Source organism: Pogoniulus pusillus, chromosome 30 (genome assembly GCF_015220805.1).
Source record: "Pogoniulus pusillus isolate bPogPus1 chromosome 30, bPogPus1.pri, whole genome shotgun sequence".
NCBI classification, from domain to species: Eukaryota; Metazoa; Chordata; class Aves; order Piciformes; family Lybiidae; genus Pogoniulus; species Pogoniulus pusillus.
The window spans coordinates 13,450,109-13,466,903 of NC_087293.1; the positions used below are offsets into that span (position 1 = coordinate 13,450,109).

Consider the following 16,795-nt stretch of genomic DNA (forward strand, 5'->3'; position numbering starts at 1 on the left):
TCACTGGCTGGGTGCAGAAGGGTTGCTGCAAACACATCCACTCTTTGGAGTGCCACTGGAATACTCCTGTGCAGTTCTGATGCTACAAGGGAAACAAAGCCACCACCACTACCCAACAGACATTGTGTTGTAGTTATCTTCCATCTATCAGAAGCAACATGAAGGAAATCCAATAAACCCCTGCTGCTTCTGTCACTTCCAATGGTCAGCAGTTTCTGCAGTCCTATGTTAATGACCAGGGCATCTCACTTGACTTCTGCTGTTGTATAAGGTAATACATTCTAAGCTTTTCTCAGTCCTTCCCTTAAGAAGTATCTCAGGCAATGATATTACATCAACTAGTGAGATGAGGAAACAGCAAGAGACCACCACAATCTAGATATAACTTTTTATACAAGCTCTTCAGCCATGCACAAGTCAGCCAGCGTGGTTGTTGCTCTCCCTGTCCTGGACTTCTGAACAGAGGACACTCAGTTTTTCCCTTTTCTCAGAAAAACAAAATAATCAGCTTCATTGGTCCAGAGACAACCTTTGAAGCCAGACTAATGATTGCAAATTCAGGTTTGTGTCTGGACATACTGAAAGTCTAAAATAAAAGTTCAAACTTTCCAGGACCTTGCTAATATCATTAGAGTGCCCCCACAGCTCAGGAACATACTGTGTATGTTATGGTCAATCACTGCAGAGCAAGTATGTGAAGCAGTCAAAATGCTTAAAAGAATGGGAGAAACAGAGAAAAACAGGGACAAAGGGAAAAGAGATGAAGAAATGAAGAAAAATGAGAAATTAAAGCAGAAGGGAGCTCATTTTCTCATTCAGGGACAGTCAGTATGACACTGGGACATTGAAAAGAAATAAAAGGTGACCTCTGAAGTCTAAAGAGAGGTTTGTTCCTGTTGTCATCCAACAGATTGATCACTAATGTAAAGAAAATACCTAGCATAAACTAAAGGGAGTACAAAATCTTGAATTTGGTTATTGTAAATAATGGCTAGATTAGACATCACCAGTGACAACTCTGAGCCACCAGTCAGCCACAGACACAGACACAGAGGACTGAAGAATCAGTCATACAGCAAAAGCCAGGTCCAAAGGGGAAAGTCACTCCAGGAAGACTTTTGAGGGCAGCAGGTGCATATTCTCCCTGGGTTTTGTTGTCTGAAACAAGTTCTTCCCCTCTCTGAAGGGCTGTGTGTCATCCAGGAGACCTGGATGTCAGCACAACAGCAACCACAACAGCCTTCACTGGTAACACCAGAGAGAAGGGACTCTGCCTGCCATCTCTCACTGCAACAGCCCAATCTATGTGACCTGCCCAAGAGGAATGAAATATCAGGTAACAGGCAAGGATAGAAAGGGCATGGACAAGAAAGAGGTTTTCAGCTTCAGTCAAGATGGGGTTAACGTGAAGAAAACAAGACTTGATCAATACCCAGCAGAAATACATTCACAGACTATACTGCTGCAGAACTGGCCTTCATTTCTTCTTTTGGATAACAGAGTACCAGTAATAACCATCATTAATGATGCTATCACTAATAATAATCAGTAGTATCATACACTTGTATGACCTTAAGACTGTGTTTACATCAGGCAACTCCCTCCCCACAGAAATGGCACATTACTGCTGGCAAAAATCATAGAACACTGAAGGCACCCACACATCCATTGATCAAAGAAACGTTTTCAAAGAGAAACTGTAAAGGGTTTAATCTGAGCACCTCAAAAGCTCTTCTTCATCACCAGAAGAAAGCACAAGAGGGGTGGCATTGTCTAAGTTTGTGCAAACCTCCAAGAAAAAGTAATCCCAAAAAAAAAAAAAAACCAACCCGAATGTAAATAGCTCCAAGGAAAGAAGAGGAGGAAGGACAAAAAAAAGACATAGATGCCCTGCCATTTCAACTCTCCACTAACTGTGGGCAGCCAGGGACATCCCTATGGCTGCGACATCAAACTATAGGAGCAGGGGCTGCTGACAGGCATCGTATATCTAATCCTTCATCACCAGTCTGTTCCAGTGAAGAAACAGCACAGCATCACTGACACTTGCTGTCATCCAAGATGCACTGACTGAATCCAGGCTCCACACTCCAAACCCTGTCAGTAACCAAGCTCCTGTAACCGAGTTACTGACAACTTTCCCAAAGGCGAGGACTCCCTGCCGAGGTCCCGGCTGCAGCATGCAGGACGTGCGCCTGCCCGTTAGTTCCAACAGGGTAATTAAGGCGGTACGCCCGGGACCTTGCCTGCACCGGGAGGTTTAAGGGGACACTCGGGGCTGCGGTCACCCGGGAGCCGCGGTGCGCGGTTTCCACGCCGCTACCCGCGCGCTCTGGCGGGAGGCGCCCACAGCACACCGCACGGCCGCGGCAGCCGCGTCCTGCCCGCAGCGACCACCGGTCCCGGCAGCTCAGCCCACAGCCGCTGACTGGGCAGGACCGACGGCCGGCCGAGCTCCCCGCCCGCTTTGCAGCGCTCCGTCGGGGCTGGGCGGACGGCTAGTCAGATCCCGCCGGCCGAGGCAGAGGCTCCCGGGGACTCGGCGCCGCTTTCAGCCCGTCGAGAGGTCCGAGGAAGCCGAGCGCTGGGCCAAGCGACCGTGGCTGCACCCGAGGCCTGCTGGCCCCAGAGCCCCACCGGGCACCCGCCGCCCACCACCATGTTCCCCAGCCCGCCAGCGGCCCGCCGGGGGAGCTGCCCCGCCGCCGCCCAGCAGCTCACCTCGCCCAGCCGCCGGGCCTGCGCCCTCCCCACGGGCTCCCCCTCCGGGCCAGGACAGCGGCCCTCCCGCGCACCGAAACTTCCCTCCGACGCCCACGGGCAGGGATCGCGCCCGGCCCGGAGGCTCCTTCCCGCCTCCTCGGCCGCCCGGCGGCGGGTCGGGCCGAAGGGCCGCTCCCAGCCCGCTGCAGCAACACCGCCCGTCCGGCGTCAACTCACCCGGGGAGGCTCCGAGTCCCGCTCCCGCCGCCGCCGAGCCCGGCCCCCCGCTACGGCCCCCGGCGGGGCGGGCGGCGGTGCCTGTTGCTCCATCGCGCTCCGGCTCCTCCTCCTCAGGGGGCCGCCGCCGCCCCCCGCCGGGCCGATCCGCTCCGTCCGCCCGGCCCACAGCGCCACGTTCCGGGCCCGGCTCGGGGGGAACCGCACTGCCCCCGGCCCCGCCTCCGGGGCTGGGCTCAAGACGGACCCCGGACGCCCCCCGCCCGACGGCGCCAGGCCCGCTCCGGCACGGCCCTGCGCCGGACGTCCTGCGGCTGGAGCCCGACCTCCCTGGGCCGCGCTGCTTCCCGCCCGAGGCGGGTCGTTTTGCTGAACCCCCCTCCCGCCGAGGCCGTCGCCCCTTTCCCAGGCGGAGGTCCGGACACTGAGGGCGACCCCGAGCTCGGGGCCACACAAAGAGCCCAGCAACAGCCTGCCTGTTCCGCGGGCCCAGCGCGAACTCTTCCCAACCCCATCTCCACACAGGGCACAGCTACAAAGCCCCTGCGTTGCTGTGAAGGCGTAGGTACCTTACCCGACGGCTGCTGGAGAGTAAGTGGGGATGGCACCTCCGCAGCGCTCGGGCAGCGACACCGGGCACCGGTGCCACCGCCAGGCTCAGCCTTTACCTTCCCAGAGCGTCCTGACTGAAGCCTTCCAAGTGCGGCAGACTCATGCCCGCTAAAATGAGCAGGCAGGCAGATTATGATGAAGACTGATGTGCTGTGAATAATACATAGTAAAGAAACAATAATTTCTTGCCTAAGCGAAAAATTGAGCCACTCCATCTCATTAGACTTTAATAGCACCTCTCAGACTTACTCTTTCATGGAAAAATTCTAGGAGCCTGAAACTTCAGAAAGCTTTCTGCAATTAAATAGTGAACAAATGGCCATCGGAGCAAAGGTCTGACTTCAAATGAGCAAGACCAAAACAAAGACTTCATTAGAAAGTAGGTCCAAGTCAGGACTCAAGGAAAGGATCCAAGCAAAAGAGATTAAAAAATAATCTAAAACTAGAGGGATGTAATAAAGACACAGGAATAAATTATACACGTTTTCCGTTTGTATCTGAAGGCCATTTACAGGTAATTTGCAGTGTAAGCAGTAGCCAGTGAATTATCTTCTCATCTCTAACAATGCTGCTCTAAGATCACTGGAAGCCAAATCCCAAAGTTACAGGATTTTGCAGTAATCAGATCACAAATCTGGCCCAAGCACTCTGAGTCCTTTAGGGTTCTTATATGTTACAAATGGCAGCTGAGTGTTACCTCTTACTTCAGCTGAGTGACAGCAAGTACCTGAACTCTGAGAATGAGCACCAGAGGGGGACTGGCACTAGAAGACAGATGGTGCTTCTTCTGTTCTATCACCCCATGGATCTGGGGTGGATTTCACAGTATCACAGTATTATCAGGATTGGAAGAGACCTCACAGATCATCAAGTCCAACCCTTTACCACAGAGCTCAAGGCTAGACCATGGCACCAAGTGCCATGTCCAATCTTGCCTTGAACTGCCCCAGGGAAGGCAACTCCATCACCTCCCTGGGCAGCCCATTCCAGTGTCCAACCCAGATCTTTTTTTTTTTCATCCAGATACCAATGGACATTCTTCCATCCAGCTTAAGAAAAATATGAATGTACAAGAATGGCCATTTTATTATCAACGATGGTTAACATCAAATCAAACACACAAGATCTCTGCAATGGGCATGTATGGGAAAACACAGCTCACAAACATCTTCATTCCTACTGGACACTGGTTTATTCATAGAATCATAGAATCAACCAGGCTGGAAGAGACCTCCAAACTCACCCAGTCCAACCTTGCACCCAGCCCTATCCAATCAACCAGACCACGGTACTAAGTGCCCCATCCAGGCTTTTCTTGAACACCTTCAGGCACGGCAACTCCACCACCTCCCTGGGCAGCCCATTCCAATGCCAATCACTCTCTCTGACAACAACTTCCTCCTGACATCCAGCCTAGACCTCCGCTGGCACAGCTTGAGACTGTATCCTCTTGTTCTGTTGCTGGTTGCCTGGGAGAAGAGATCAACCCCAGCTAGCTACAGCCTCCCTTCAGGTAGTTGCAGATAGCAATGAGCTCTGCCCTGAGCTTCCTCTTCTGCAGGCTGCACACCCGCAGCTCCCTCAGCCTCTCCTCACAAGGCTGTATTCCATGCCCCTCCCCAGCCTTGCTGCCCTTCTCTGGACATATTCCAGTATCTCAACATTTCTCTTGAATTGAGGAGCGCAGAATTCTATAACACATTAGGCTGTATTCTTTCCAAATCAATGTACAGTGAATGCCTTCAACCAGAAGATGCATGATGCAGAGCAAAGCTACTGAATCACTCCCTCTTGGCCAACCATGACATTTCTTTTAGCTGATGAGTTTTTCTAATGCTATCCTTGAGTCAGGTGGAAGAGAGGGAATGTGACCATTTGTGCATGTTCTCATTCGTACACTTCAGTCTTAATAAGGTACTTTTATATAGCAATTGCATCTTCAATAATTCCTTTATTAAGATTTTTCTTTGAAGTTCTGCTTTACAAATACATATTAAAAAGCTCTAATTAATAAAAATTGCTTTCTTTTCACCTTGTTTGCTGAAATGATGTAGAAGGAACAGCATGGTTAGAAGAGCCCGATTCTTCCTCGTGTTCATGGAGACTCGTTCTTGTGGCTGGCTACAAGGAAGATAGAGCAGGATGGCTGCATGGAGCCTGGTAAGGCAGAGCCTCCCTGCTTCATGTGCTACAGAATGACACAGGTTGGATACAGGTTTGCTTTCTGTGACACAAAAAGCAGAATGACTAACAAATGTTTCGCTATGTAACTATGTTTGAACCTCTTTCTATTTCATCCTACAACCATTTCTCCCTGCCTCCCCCCGCCAATAACTACTTAGTTCAGCCTAAACCTGAACTGAACTTTGCAAAGTGTAACAATATTGAAAGAACCGAATGTGCAAGCTTAAAGTCTGTGTAGGTAATTCCTTAGTCAGCTGTACTAGAAGAGGCCTGATCAGAACTCAGGGCCTGCTTTCACTAAAACGGAGTTAATCCCTCTTGAACAAACCCAAACTTTTTCCTTGCAGCGCTCTTCTATAACTTTTGACTGCAATACTTGCAGGCAACACTAGAGGGAGTAACTCCTCACAACTCACAGTAGCAGGGCTCGGGGGAAGTCTTTTGGAGGTAGTATTCAACGTGTGTGACGTCTAGAACTGAACGTACTAGATGTTAGCCTTCCGTCTAGACAGGCAGCATCCGTCGCCTATGAACAATCGATACCCTTAGTAGCAGCCTAGGAAGGAGGCAAACCTCGTAACGTTCAGGCTACTGAACTTCCTTTAAATTTGCATCAAGGAGTTATCCCCAGGACAGCTCAGCTTTTCTGTACTTCTATTAAGATTCAGTTCCTACCTGAAGCCAAGGATGCTCTAACGCTTCCTCTGCTGTGAGATGTTTGCTTGGATCCACTACTAAGATCTCAACTCCCAAAGCAGAGTGGGAAGCAGCAGGCTGCTGCCACTGCTGCTATTGAGCTGACTTGTTCAGCTCGCTATCTTTAGCCTGGCTGGCAGTAGAGTTTCCCATGAAGAAGGAGTCTGATTTTAATTAGGGCAAGCAGCACCCTTTGTTCTGAACAATATCTGTCCTTCAAGAATGACTGGCAGTCTTGGGGGTGAAGATAGATTAGATCACCTGTCTAGCTGGAGTAAGCTGTCTGTGTTTTGGAGGAGTGTGTTACAACCCTGGCAGTGCTCCTTCTGCAGGAGGTGTAGTGTTTGGATCCAAACCACCTTGAACTATATGCCTTTGAACCTCTCTTAATGTGGATGGCTTTTTACGACGCCTTATCTGCACCCCTCTGAAGCAGAGGCTCTTTTGCCTTCACAGACACAGCACTTTGGTAGCAAAACTCCCTGGAGACCTGACACAAAACACAGCTAAGCCTCCAATTCTTTTGCAGAGGTCCCATCACATTTGTGTACTGTTTATACTTTATCCCTTAAGAATGTGAGAGTAGAAGCCAAGCAGGTGTAAAACCTGCAAAGTTTCTTGCATACAACTCTGGTGTGCTTTTGTATGGGGGGAAAAAAAGAAAAAAAACCCACAATTGGAAATAGAATTTTGTCTTGATTCTTCTTAGGTGTTTTGGTTTGGGTATAGGATGGAATTTTCAAAGTAGCTAAAGATTTTTCTCCTCCTGTCTTCTTCCTTCCTGTTCTCACACATCACTCATGCAAAACCCAGCATTTGATCCTTTGGGTGTGCCTCACAGTTGAGTAAAATCTTTTGATTTTAAAAAACCCCAAAACTATCAGGTTCTTTTTTCATTTTCAGCTTCTTGTAACTGAGTCACCTTCTCCCTTTTGGGTTTGGTCTGTAATTATAAGAGCTCTGCTGGCCAACATTCATCAAATGAGAGTACTGAAAAAGGAAAAATTGCAAACCCAACAGCAGAGCTTTGACACAAAGCCCAGAGTAAACCTACTAATGTAACAGCAAACCCAGGGTAAATCTATTAATGTAAGAACAAGAGACTGTGTTTTTGTTTTGTTGTGTGGAGAGGGTTTTTTTATACCTGTCCTGGGATGCTTCTCCACAAGTAAATATGGAAGACTCTTAATCAAGAATCACTTTAGTCCCCTCGGTTCATCACTGAGTTGCCATCATGTGGCATGATAATAGGCAGGTGCTGTTCCAGGCAAATGAAACTTCTGCTTTGTCTTAGGTACCTCAGGATGCCTACCACATGCTGAAACCAGGAAGGAGATTTCTCTGCCTTGCATTTAGTTGTGTCAGCAACCCTCTTCTATCCAGGTGGGAACATAGTGATGCTTTATGCCACGTCACAAGGTTCTGCAATTTGTACTCAGACAGAGTAAGAGATGGAGACACTTTGAGGCCACCTCATTGTGCACTTCTAAATCAGATACAGCCTCCATAGCCTAGTGATAGATAAGCTTGTGTTGGAGAGGGTTGGTTTGAAATTTGTACTAATCTGCATTTGTTGTCTGTCTGTGCAAGCTCTATAGTCTGTACAGTTTCCAAGTTATCCCTGTTTGGGTGAGGCTATCACTGGTAACTGGAACACTTGCCAGTATCTTGTGGAGAGCATCTGACGTTTTCCCCTTCAGGTCTGAATTCACAACACACAAAGCACAGTCCCAGCATAATCTAGCAGGCAGTTGGCCTTGAGCCCTAGAGGTTATTAAAATGATGGAGCTATTAATTTACAGGAGGAGCTGAAGGCAGTAACAGAAGAGGCAGGTTTCTTCTAAGTGGATTATCGAAATTTAAACTCAGGCTTTGTTGTCATTCACTCAGGTTTCAAAAAGTGAGTCTAATGCTTAGGAAAACACAGGAAATGGAGTTTTCCTGAAGAGTATGAAAGCCATGGAAATTTAATGCTACCAAGATCTGCACAAAAAACTTGTGCAACAGATACTTGCTCAGCAGTCATACTCAGAAGAATGTCAGCTACCTCTTTTCCTTCAAGAAACCTGCAGATGGGAGTGACTTTCATGGCTTTCCTTGCACTTTCATTTCCCATCAAATGCAACATAAAGGCCATGGCCAAAACTGGATGATGCCAACAAATCCAATTCACTTACCAGTGGTGGAGATGCAGAAACAGTCTGACTAGTCTTTTGACTAATATGCCTCCTTTATTTACTAAGCGTTGGGAGGATATCATGCCCATGACAATTAACATGGGTTTATTAGATTTTTATTAAGCTGTCATTATCTTTGTTATGTGGACTTTAAAGGAAGCGTGGGGAAAATGCCTTAACTTCTTTCAAAGGCAAATGGAAGGCTTGTAAAATAAACCAGCTCTGCATCAACTAGTTTGGGCTTCAGATGCTGTGGATTCAAGGAGGGAAATGGAGGTGGGAAGGTTTCTTCTCTATTCACAGTGGAGTAAAGAGCACTAGAGGGCAGAAGGGTAGAGAAAACTCTTAAAGAAGAAACTTCTTCCAATAGTTTTATTAGCAAAGAAGCCATCTTTCAAAAGAAAATAAATACAAGGAAGACATTTTTGCCTTTTTTTTTATAGCCACAATGAAAATACCAGCTGCCACAGCAAAATCCCTGACAATTAACAATGCAACAAAAGACCTGAAGATCAAGGTCTGTTTCCTCAGGAAGGCTGAAGGTAAGAGGCTGTTTAGAGTTAGTGTGCAGTCCTGAGACACGTGCAAGGTTCAGTAACAGTCCATGGGTCTAACCAGACTTGAAAAGAAGAATAGCAACTTGGCCGAGGTAGAAGTAGATGAAGTGCTTGGTCTCATGCGTCACGTAGCTGCCAAAGTTCCTTCCCACGATGCAGTGCCAAGTGGGATTGTATTTCTTGTCAAATTCCTGCAGGAGAGAGGACTAGAAATTCAGCATTTTTGTGAGAATGGTACTAATATTATCTAAGAGGGTGTTTTTTGCAGTGATATGTCACTTGTTAACAAGTGTCACTTTTGGAAGCAGGCGATTGCAGAGCAGCATATGCTCTTGAGTGCAAGGATCATCTGTTGCTTCGCAACTCATCTTGCTGATGAGTCAGACCCCCCCAAAAAAAAGTGCTTCCAAACTGGGCAAGAATAAGCTTAAAACATATGTTTGGGAAAGTAACTTTTCACCAAAAGTCACACCGTGATCTCAAACCGTAACTTGTAAGAGCTTTGCCTCTTGTTGTGGATGTCTACAGATTAAGCTATTATTTTGACTCCATTACCTGTTTTCATTTCAACATGGACACTAAAAGGACTCTTTATATAAAGGACTCTGCCACATCCTTAATACCAAGTCACAAGACCATGTTCTTCCCCTACATTGTCCTCAGGAGCCTGCTATGACTTTAAGATAAACTCCTGTCTACAAGGTGACTGTGAGTAAAGCCGTGCAGGCAGCAGTGATATACTGCAGGATCTAACAGCTGTCAGCTGAAGAGACTCTTTGTGAGGGTGTGCAAGAGTTAGATTCTGCTCAACCAAACCCTTCAACTATGTGCAGCTTGATCAGCTCCCAGTGGGAGGCAGAGAGACAATCTGACAAACTGTAAGCTATGGACCATCTGTTCTGTGTTAGCATGAACAGTTTGTCTTACATGTGGTAGGGATAAAAAAAAACCCAAACCCATTTATTACCACTTCCAATATAGCCTCCAAAGAGCCCCTGTGTTTTGGAGCAGCTCAGCGGTCACAGGGACAGTCAGCTGCCACTTGATGGACAATGAGACAGAGGCAGAAAAGGCTTGAGTAGAAAGTACTGCAAGAGAAAAACAGAAGGACCTGGAAAAGTCCATGAAAAGGGTGAGGAAAGGAACATAAGGACACTAGCCTGCAGAGAAAATCCAGCATGATTATCTAGTGTCTCTAGAACTTGTTTCTCTAGAGCTACTTGCCCAGCAGCATTTCCCTGCTTCATTTTTCATGTGCACAGAGATTTCACGAGGGCATTATAAGCAAATATTTACCTTCTTTATGTGAGCAGCAATGTCCTTTTCGATGTTGTATTTCTCCAAGGCCTGAGTAGCACACTCCACAGAGTCTTGCTGCATCTCCTCTGACATGTCTGCATTCTTGATCACTGCCTTTCGATCACTCATGATTGCCTGTATTGAGCAAAGAAGGGGAGAATTCAAAGTTGCAGGAGTATTTACCTGCCAGGGTCGCCTGCTCAGCAGTCACACAGGGATCACCATCTCCGGTGAGGTTTCGGGCCGTGCTCTGCCATAGGTGCAGGCATAGCCCGTGCTCAGAGACAGAGAAGCAATGGGTTAAAGTCCGGCCACATTAAGCACCCGCTCCCCAGGCGCTCCAGGGGCCAGGAGCAACGCAAGCAGCGGTTCCAAGTGTGCGCCGGACACTGCCGCCGCCCTCCGTCCCTCTCCGGCTGGGCAGCGGCTCCCCGCAAGCCGGGAGCCCAGGAGAGGGCGCAGCTGGTCCAGAGCCCGGCTCCGACCTGTTACTGCCGAGGGTGCTGAATGAAGCCGTGCACCCCTTGCCAAGTTCTGGGAGCCGGGCTCTCCGCGGTTTGCCGGAAAGGCTCCAGCCTACAGCTGCCGAGGATGCGAGAAGGCAGAGGCGGGCGCTAGGTTAAGGACTCTTGCACGGTGCAGCCGACGGGACACGCACCGCGCAGAACGACGCGCAGGGCTCGGGCACCGGTAAGGCTGAAACACGGCGGCCGGTGCCCAGGCCCGCCCCAGTCCGAATCGATCTCTCCCGGGGATCGCCCTCCCCCAGTGCCCCGCTCTTCGCCGCTCCCTCACCGTGCTGCAGACGCTGCGGGACCGGCGCTGTGCAGAGCGGAGCGGCGCTGCCGGCTAGTCAGTGCGCGCCGCACCGCCTCCCAGCGCCCCCAGCTCCGCCTCCTGCGTGCCGGCCTCAGCCATTGGTCACCGCCACCGCTCCCCCGAGCGCTCATTGGCCGTGCGGCGGCGCTCTCCTGGGGTTTTACTCGAGCGTTTTCTTGCAGACCGGGATGCATCGCGCCGCCTCCGTTCCCATAGCGACGGGGCCGCCGGGGCGCAACCCGGGCCCGGCCGAGTCAGACCTCCGAGGCTGTCCTGGGTCCCTGCCGCAGGGACGGGCAGAGCGCCTGCTGCCGGGGGCGGGAAGGTGGCTCTTAACTGCGTATGGAAAGGCTCAAACCCTGGCTCCCGAGCTACTCGGCTCCGGCATTCTCGAGTGATCCCGGCCAAAATGCATCTTCCTTAAAGTACCTCGTCCTCAAATCGGTTTTACCGCTGTCCACCGATTTCTGTAGAACACTTTTCCACAGATAGTAGGCTGGCTCCAAAGGACATTTTATTGCTGTCCCCAGCCCAGGTCACAGAGGCAGCGAATTTAACCCAGCAAGCTCTGCCATGGACCCTCGTTTCTCATCGAACTGGGACAGCTCTTGCAGTAAGGTGCCCTTTACTGAAAGTCCACCCACATCACAGGATGCTTGTAAGTGGCACTCGATCATTTTTCCTGTGTCTGGTTTTCATGTGTCTGGTTTTGCCCTTCAGACTAAGCGACCTCTGCTAGAAATCTCACCTATGTTTACCGAATATGATCAAGTCAGCTCTAGCTGTGAACTGTGATTCAGTGAACTGAATCCATCAGATTTCCTAAATCTCATTTAACTCAGCTTTCACTATTTTTTGGAACTGTTGCCTTTTTTTGGTTGGTTGGTTGGTTGGATTTTAAGTGAAGCAAGATGTTTTGGAAGATCCCCAATGCTCTATTTTCATAGAATAACAGAATCAACCAGGTTGGAAGAGATCATCCAGTCCAACCTATCACCCAGCCCTGTCCAATCAATTAGACGATGACACCGTCACATCCAGTCTTTTTTTTAACACCTCCAGGGATTTTGTTCCCTTTTTTTGTTCCTTTCACTCTCCCTGGGCTGCTTTCTCCTTATACTCTGCTCCACAGCTAGAAAACGGCTGTAGAGTCTTCCACAGCGGGTGACTGGTTAAGTACAGAATCATAGAATCATAGAGTCAAGCAGGTTGGAAGAGACCTCCAAGATCATCCAGTCCAACCTATCACCCAGCCCTATCCAATCAACTAGACCATGGCACTAAGTGCCTCATCCAGTCTTTTCTTGAAGACCCCCAGGGACAGTGCCTCCACCACCTCCCTGAACAAACAGCACAGGATGACTTAAAAGCAGGTTTTCAAATAGTGGTGGTGGGACTTCCATTTCCTTGTAGAAATAAACTCAAGAGCAGTAATTAATCTTATTCCAAATGCAAATGTTTTTCCTACTAGCAAAAGCAGCATAACTGCAAGCCACCTTTTGCTTTTGCAAGCTTTGAAGCAATGTCAGAGGAATATACTGTCCCCAAAATATTAAAACTGGATAATGTAGTAGTTTTGTCACTCTGGAGCATCTCAGAAATAACTCCCAGGTTTTAGCATTCCTGTTAGAAGAAGTAAGAGTTGCAGCTTTGCTGTCTGTCTGGCATGTGTTAGGGACAACTCTGAAAGTTATGAAATGGAGGCAACTTACCTGGTTTAATGCAGCAGATAAAAGGGCATAAGATACCTTGGCTGCTAGCAACTTGAAGAAGCTTTGAGTAGTCTCAAGGCCACACTAAGCAATTAATTTACAGAGCTGTGTTTAATATCTGCACTTGCAATGGTTCTTTGAGTATTTAAGAGAGTTTTGTGCTGACAGAACTGAACCATTTGACAATCTTCAGAAACACCCATGAATCTCTAAGGAGGTGGCTGTGTTTGGTAGCTGCAGGCAAACTTCGGTGCATTTATTAAGAAATGGTTAGCTGAAGGAACAGATGTGATGACGACTGCAAGAAATGTCAGCGTGGGTGAGATACACGTCGTTAACGAGAAACATTAAAGCCTGAGATACACAGCTTAAAAGAGGCACATTAGAGCCTTGCTTGTTAATGCAGAAGATAAAAGTATAATTTCCCTCAGGGCAAAGCCGCAGGGGAAGGCAGAACAAATACACATAGGAGATGATAGCTGGAGTAGAGGAGGTGTGGAAGCAAATTGGGTAATGGATAAGGCATATCATCAGATTCCTCTTGCAGATGGAGGTTAGATTGTAAGCACTTTTCAGCTGAGGCCTTTTTTCACTCTGTGTTGCAGACCACAGAATCAGACAGGATTGGAAGAGACCACAAGTATCACCCAGTTCCAACCCCCCTACCATAGGCAGGGACACCTCACATTAGATCAGGCTGTCCAGAGCCTCATCCAGCCTGGCCTTAACCACCTCTAGGGATAAGCCTTCCACCACCTCCCTGGACAACCCATTCCAGAGTTTCATAGTGAAGAACTTCTTCCTAACATCCAGGCTGAATCTACCCGTTTCTACCTTTGTTCTATTCTCCCCAGTCCTATCACTACCTGGCAGCCTAAATAGCCCCTCCTCAGCTTTCTTGTAGGCCCCCTTAAGATATGCTGAAAGGCCACAATAATGTTGCCTCAGAGTCTTCTCCTCTTCAGACAATCACTGTACCTAACAGATTTTTTCCTGGGGCTCCTAGTTACTATCAAAACACAGAATAATCATTATTAGCAATAAAACTTCATCTGTTTCATAAAACTAAAGAAATCTCCACCTTGAAATTTTCTTAATAAGCCTAGAATCAATATGCTCAGGCTTCTAATACAATTTTATATGTTCTAGGTCTGTAGAGTAGTGGAAAAACCTTAGCAGGTGGAAGTTATCTCCAAGGTCTCCAGGGAAACCAGACACATTTACATCATCTCAGAATCTGGCCTCCTTTTCTTGTTTTTTTTTAAAGAAAGCAGATTTATTGTTTTTCTTTTTGACATATCCAATAAGCACTGAGAGGAGTTATTTCACAAACAGACACTATGTTTGCCTCACTGCAGCTACAAGGAATTTACAGGTTGTGTTTTGATTACATGGGTCCTTAACTGTATTTATTCACTTGCCAGGGTTTATAAGCTGCATTGTGGCAGAGCACTGTAAAGATCTGACGCAGACCCAGACACACCTGCATGTCAAGGGCCTGCAGTGAAAGCAGGTGAACAGGCACCAAGAAAGGTTTCTCAACCCCCACCTCAGGGTGAAGCCAGGGCCCAGTGAGGCTTTGCACCATCCCGTGGGGTACAGCATACACCATAAGGTATGCCAAGAGCAGGCTGAGGCACTAACATGCTCTGCCTGTAGGCAGTTCATCTGGCCTCTGCCAGGGTTTCTGTTTTGGTGGGTCAGGTGTCTGAGTCAGGGCTGTAATTCCCTTATTAGTGGTGAAGTTGCAACAAACCCCTTCATTAAGGAAATGTGTGTTTTCATCCTTGAATGCAGTTTGGGCTGTGGGGAACAAGCATCAGGCAGCTTATCCTCTCACTGGAGCATCTGGGTATGGGAACAGCAGTGAATTAGCAGTTTGAAGCTTACCCAGTGCTGCATTGGGAATGTGGGACCTTTGTCCAAATTGTTTGGCTGTTGCTTTTAAAGAGTTACTTGATATACTGGGTTGGAAGCTTCTTCAGCCATGGCAAATTCCTCTTCTTTTTTCCTAGGTAAGTAATGTTGTGCCCATGCTCTCTCTGATGGTCAAAGCAAGAGGCCAAGGTGGACAGAGCAATGGAAATTTCTCAAACTGGGAATTCTCTGCTAACCTGAGGTCTTTCCTTGTTTATACATGCATCAGAAATTATCTGTAGGCTGAGCTCCTGTATTTTTAGATCTTCAGCATTTGCAGGCTCTGAATCTTGGAAAGCCTGAAACTAAACCACTAATAAAGTGATACAGCCTTGCAGAGAGTTGGATTAGGGGGGTTACAGACTTTAATTCAACACCTTTGAAGGAATTCAAGTCTCCTAGTAATTATATGTTTTATGCATGTGCATATATGTAGACATGTGTATGTATGGGTGTATATTATGTATGGAAGCTTAAACAAATACTGAAGTAACTGCACAAATAAGAGCGGGGCAAATGTTTGCTCTCACTTCCTGCCTGGGGCAAGTGTTTGCTCTCACTTCCACCAGAGGAATGCAAAAAAAAAAAAAAAAGCCCAACCTAAAAAGAAAGAAACAAACAAGTAAAAAGAGAGGAGAAAAAAAAAAAAAAGAACAGTTACAGAAAAAAATAACTTAAAAAAAAAGGCACAAAATATAAACAGTTTAAAGCTTACCAAACATGCAGCCTTTCAGGGTACGGAGTGAAAGTGGTTCCTGCCCAGTAGCTGTGGTTTCTTATACCAGCATAAACAGCTGTAGGCCTTTTCACTCAGCCTAGGTCTTCCATTAAACACATGGCAGATAATGAATGGCCTGAGAGGGAGCTTGTCAAAGCACTTTGTACATGTGGTATTAAAAGCAAGCCAGTCAAGGCTGAGCCTGGTACCAGGACTATTCAAACTCTTTAGTATTTTTACACTGTTCTTCAAATTATACTTCCAATGTGCTTGGTGGACTTTTGAGATGTTAAGAAACAATGCACGTGTTATCATTACCCTCTAATTTATATTACCTGTTGTTTGCAAGGACGTGCAAGATGTAGCTCACAGGAGAAACAGTTACTAAGGCCACGCTCAGGACTTCCTCTAGCAGACAGCTGGCAGGAGCTGAAGGGACAGATGCACCACACTGGTGGTGTTCATTATGCAGAGGTACAGAAAGATGGGAGTAATGGCTTTTCTCTGCAAAAAGATAGAGAAGATGCACTGTGTAAGCTGGATGACATCAAGTGATTAGCTCATGAGGCAAGCTTCTGCCCCGAGGGGAAACATGTGCCTGCACAGTCACAGAGAGGCTTTCTTTACTTCTCCTATCAGGCTCTTAGGAGCTGTTCCAGCAATCTCAGAACCGGTGGTTAGCAGTAACCCATTACAACAACATCAGGGATGTTTTCTAGCACTTTTGAGAAAAAAATCCACCATGGCTTAGCATGTCACCATCTGCTAGGGCATGGAGTTACTGGAATCAATGATGGCTTCTTGTAGCTCTATGTGCACCCAGGAAGAAAAGTGTTATTCAGCTTTTTACTGCATTCCTTATACCCTGGAGTGAATGGTCCAGACTATCTGGTTGTAGTTTGCTGCAGTATCCTTCTCTCAGCAGGTCTCTAGTTTGTCTCAGTGAGTTTTGGCTGCTCTTGCCTCTGACTGCTGAGAGGTTCTGGGATGAAGCTTTAGTGTTCTCTGCCAGGATGACAGTGATGTTTGTTTTCTAGAGCAGTCTTCCCCATTTGCTCAGCACAGGACCTCTTCCTGTGACGGTCTCCCGGCCTCTGAGCCAGTAAGGCAGTATCAAGGCAGCATATTTTGTTCTTGGTGCTTTGCTACAGTTTTACAGTTATT

The 16,795-nt window shown here is 47.6% G+C and overlaps 1 protein-coding gene across 2 annotated transcripts; it reads right to left on the reverse strand.

Annotated features, from left to right (window-relative positions):
* Positions 1 to 8,967: 8,967 nt before the first annotated feature.
* LOC135188811 (dynein light chain 1, cytoplasmic) lies at positions 8,968 to 11,365 on the reverse strand. 2 transcript variants are annotated; one of them, XM_064168489.1, is made up of 3 exons: positions 11,261 to 11,365; positions 10,463 to 10,600; positions 8,968 to 9,357 (listed from the first exon to the last, which is right to left on the reverse strand). In XM_064168489.1, exons 2-3 carry the CDS (start codon positions 10,592 to 10,594, stop codon positions 9,220 to 9,222), a joined length of 270 nt encoding a protein of 89 aa, XP_064024559.1. In that variant the 5' UTR covers positions 10,595 to 10,600; positions 11,261 to 11,365; the 3' UTR covers positions 8,968 to 9,219. The 2 variants fall into 2 exon arrangements, with proteins under 2 accessions (XP_064024559.1, XP_064024560.1); XM_064168490.1 differs by lacking the exon at positions 11,261 to 11,365 and adding an exon at positions 11,124 to 11,193.
* Positions 11,366 to 16,795: the final 5,430 nt, after the last annotated feature.

What these genes read in the sequence shown, in the direction of transcription:
- LOC135188811 (XM_064168489.1), bottom strand. Translation starts at nt 10,594, where the DNA reads ATGAGTGATCGAAAGGCAGTGATCAAGAATGCAGACATGTCAGAGGAG. An exon ending in TTGCTGCTCACATAAAGAAG is followed by an intron (nt 9,358 to 10,462) that starts GTAAATATTTGC and finishes TCTCTCCTGCAG; the next exon opens with GAATTTGACAAGAAATACAA.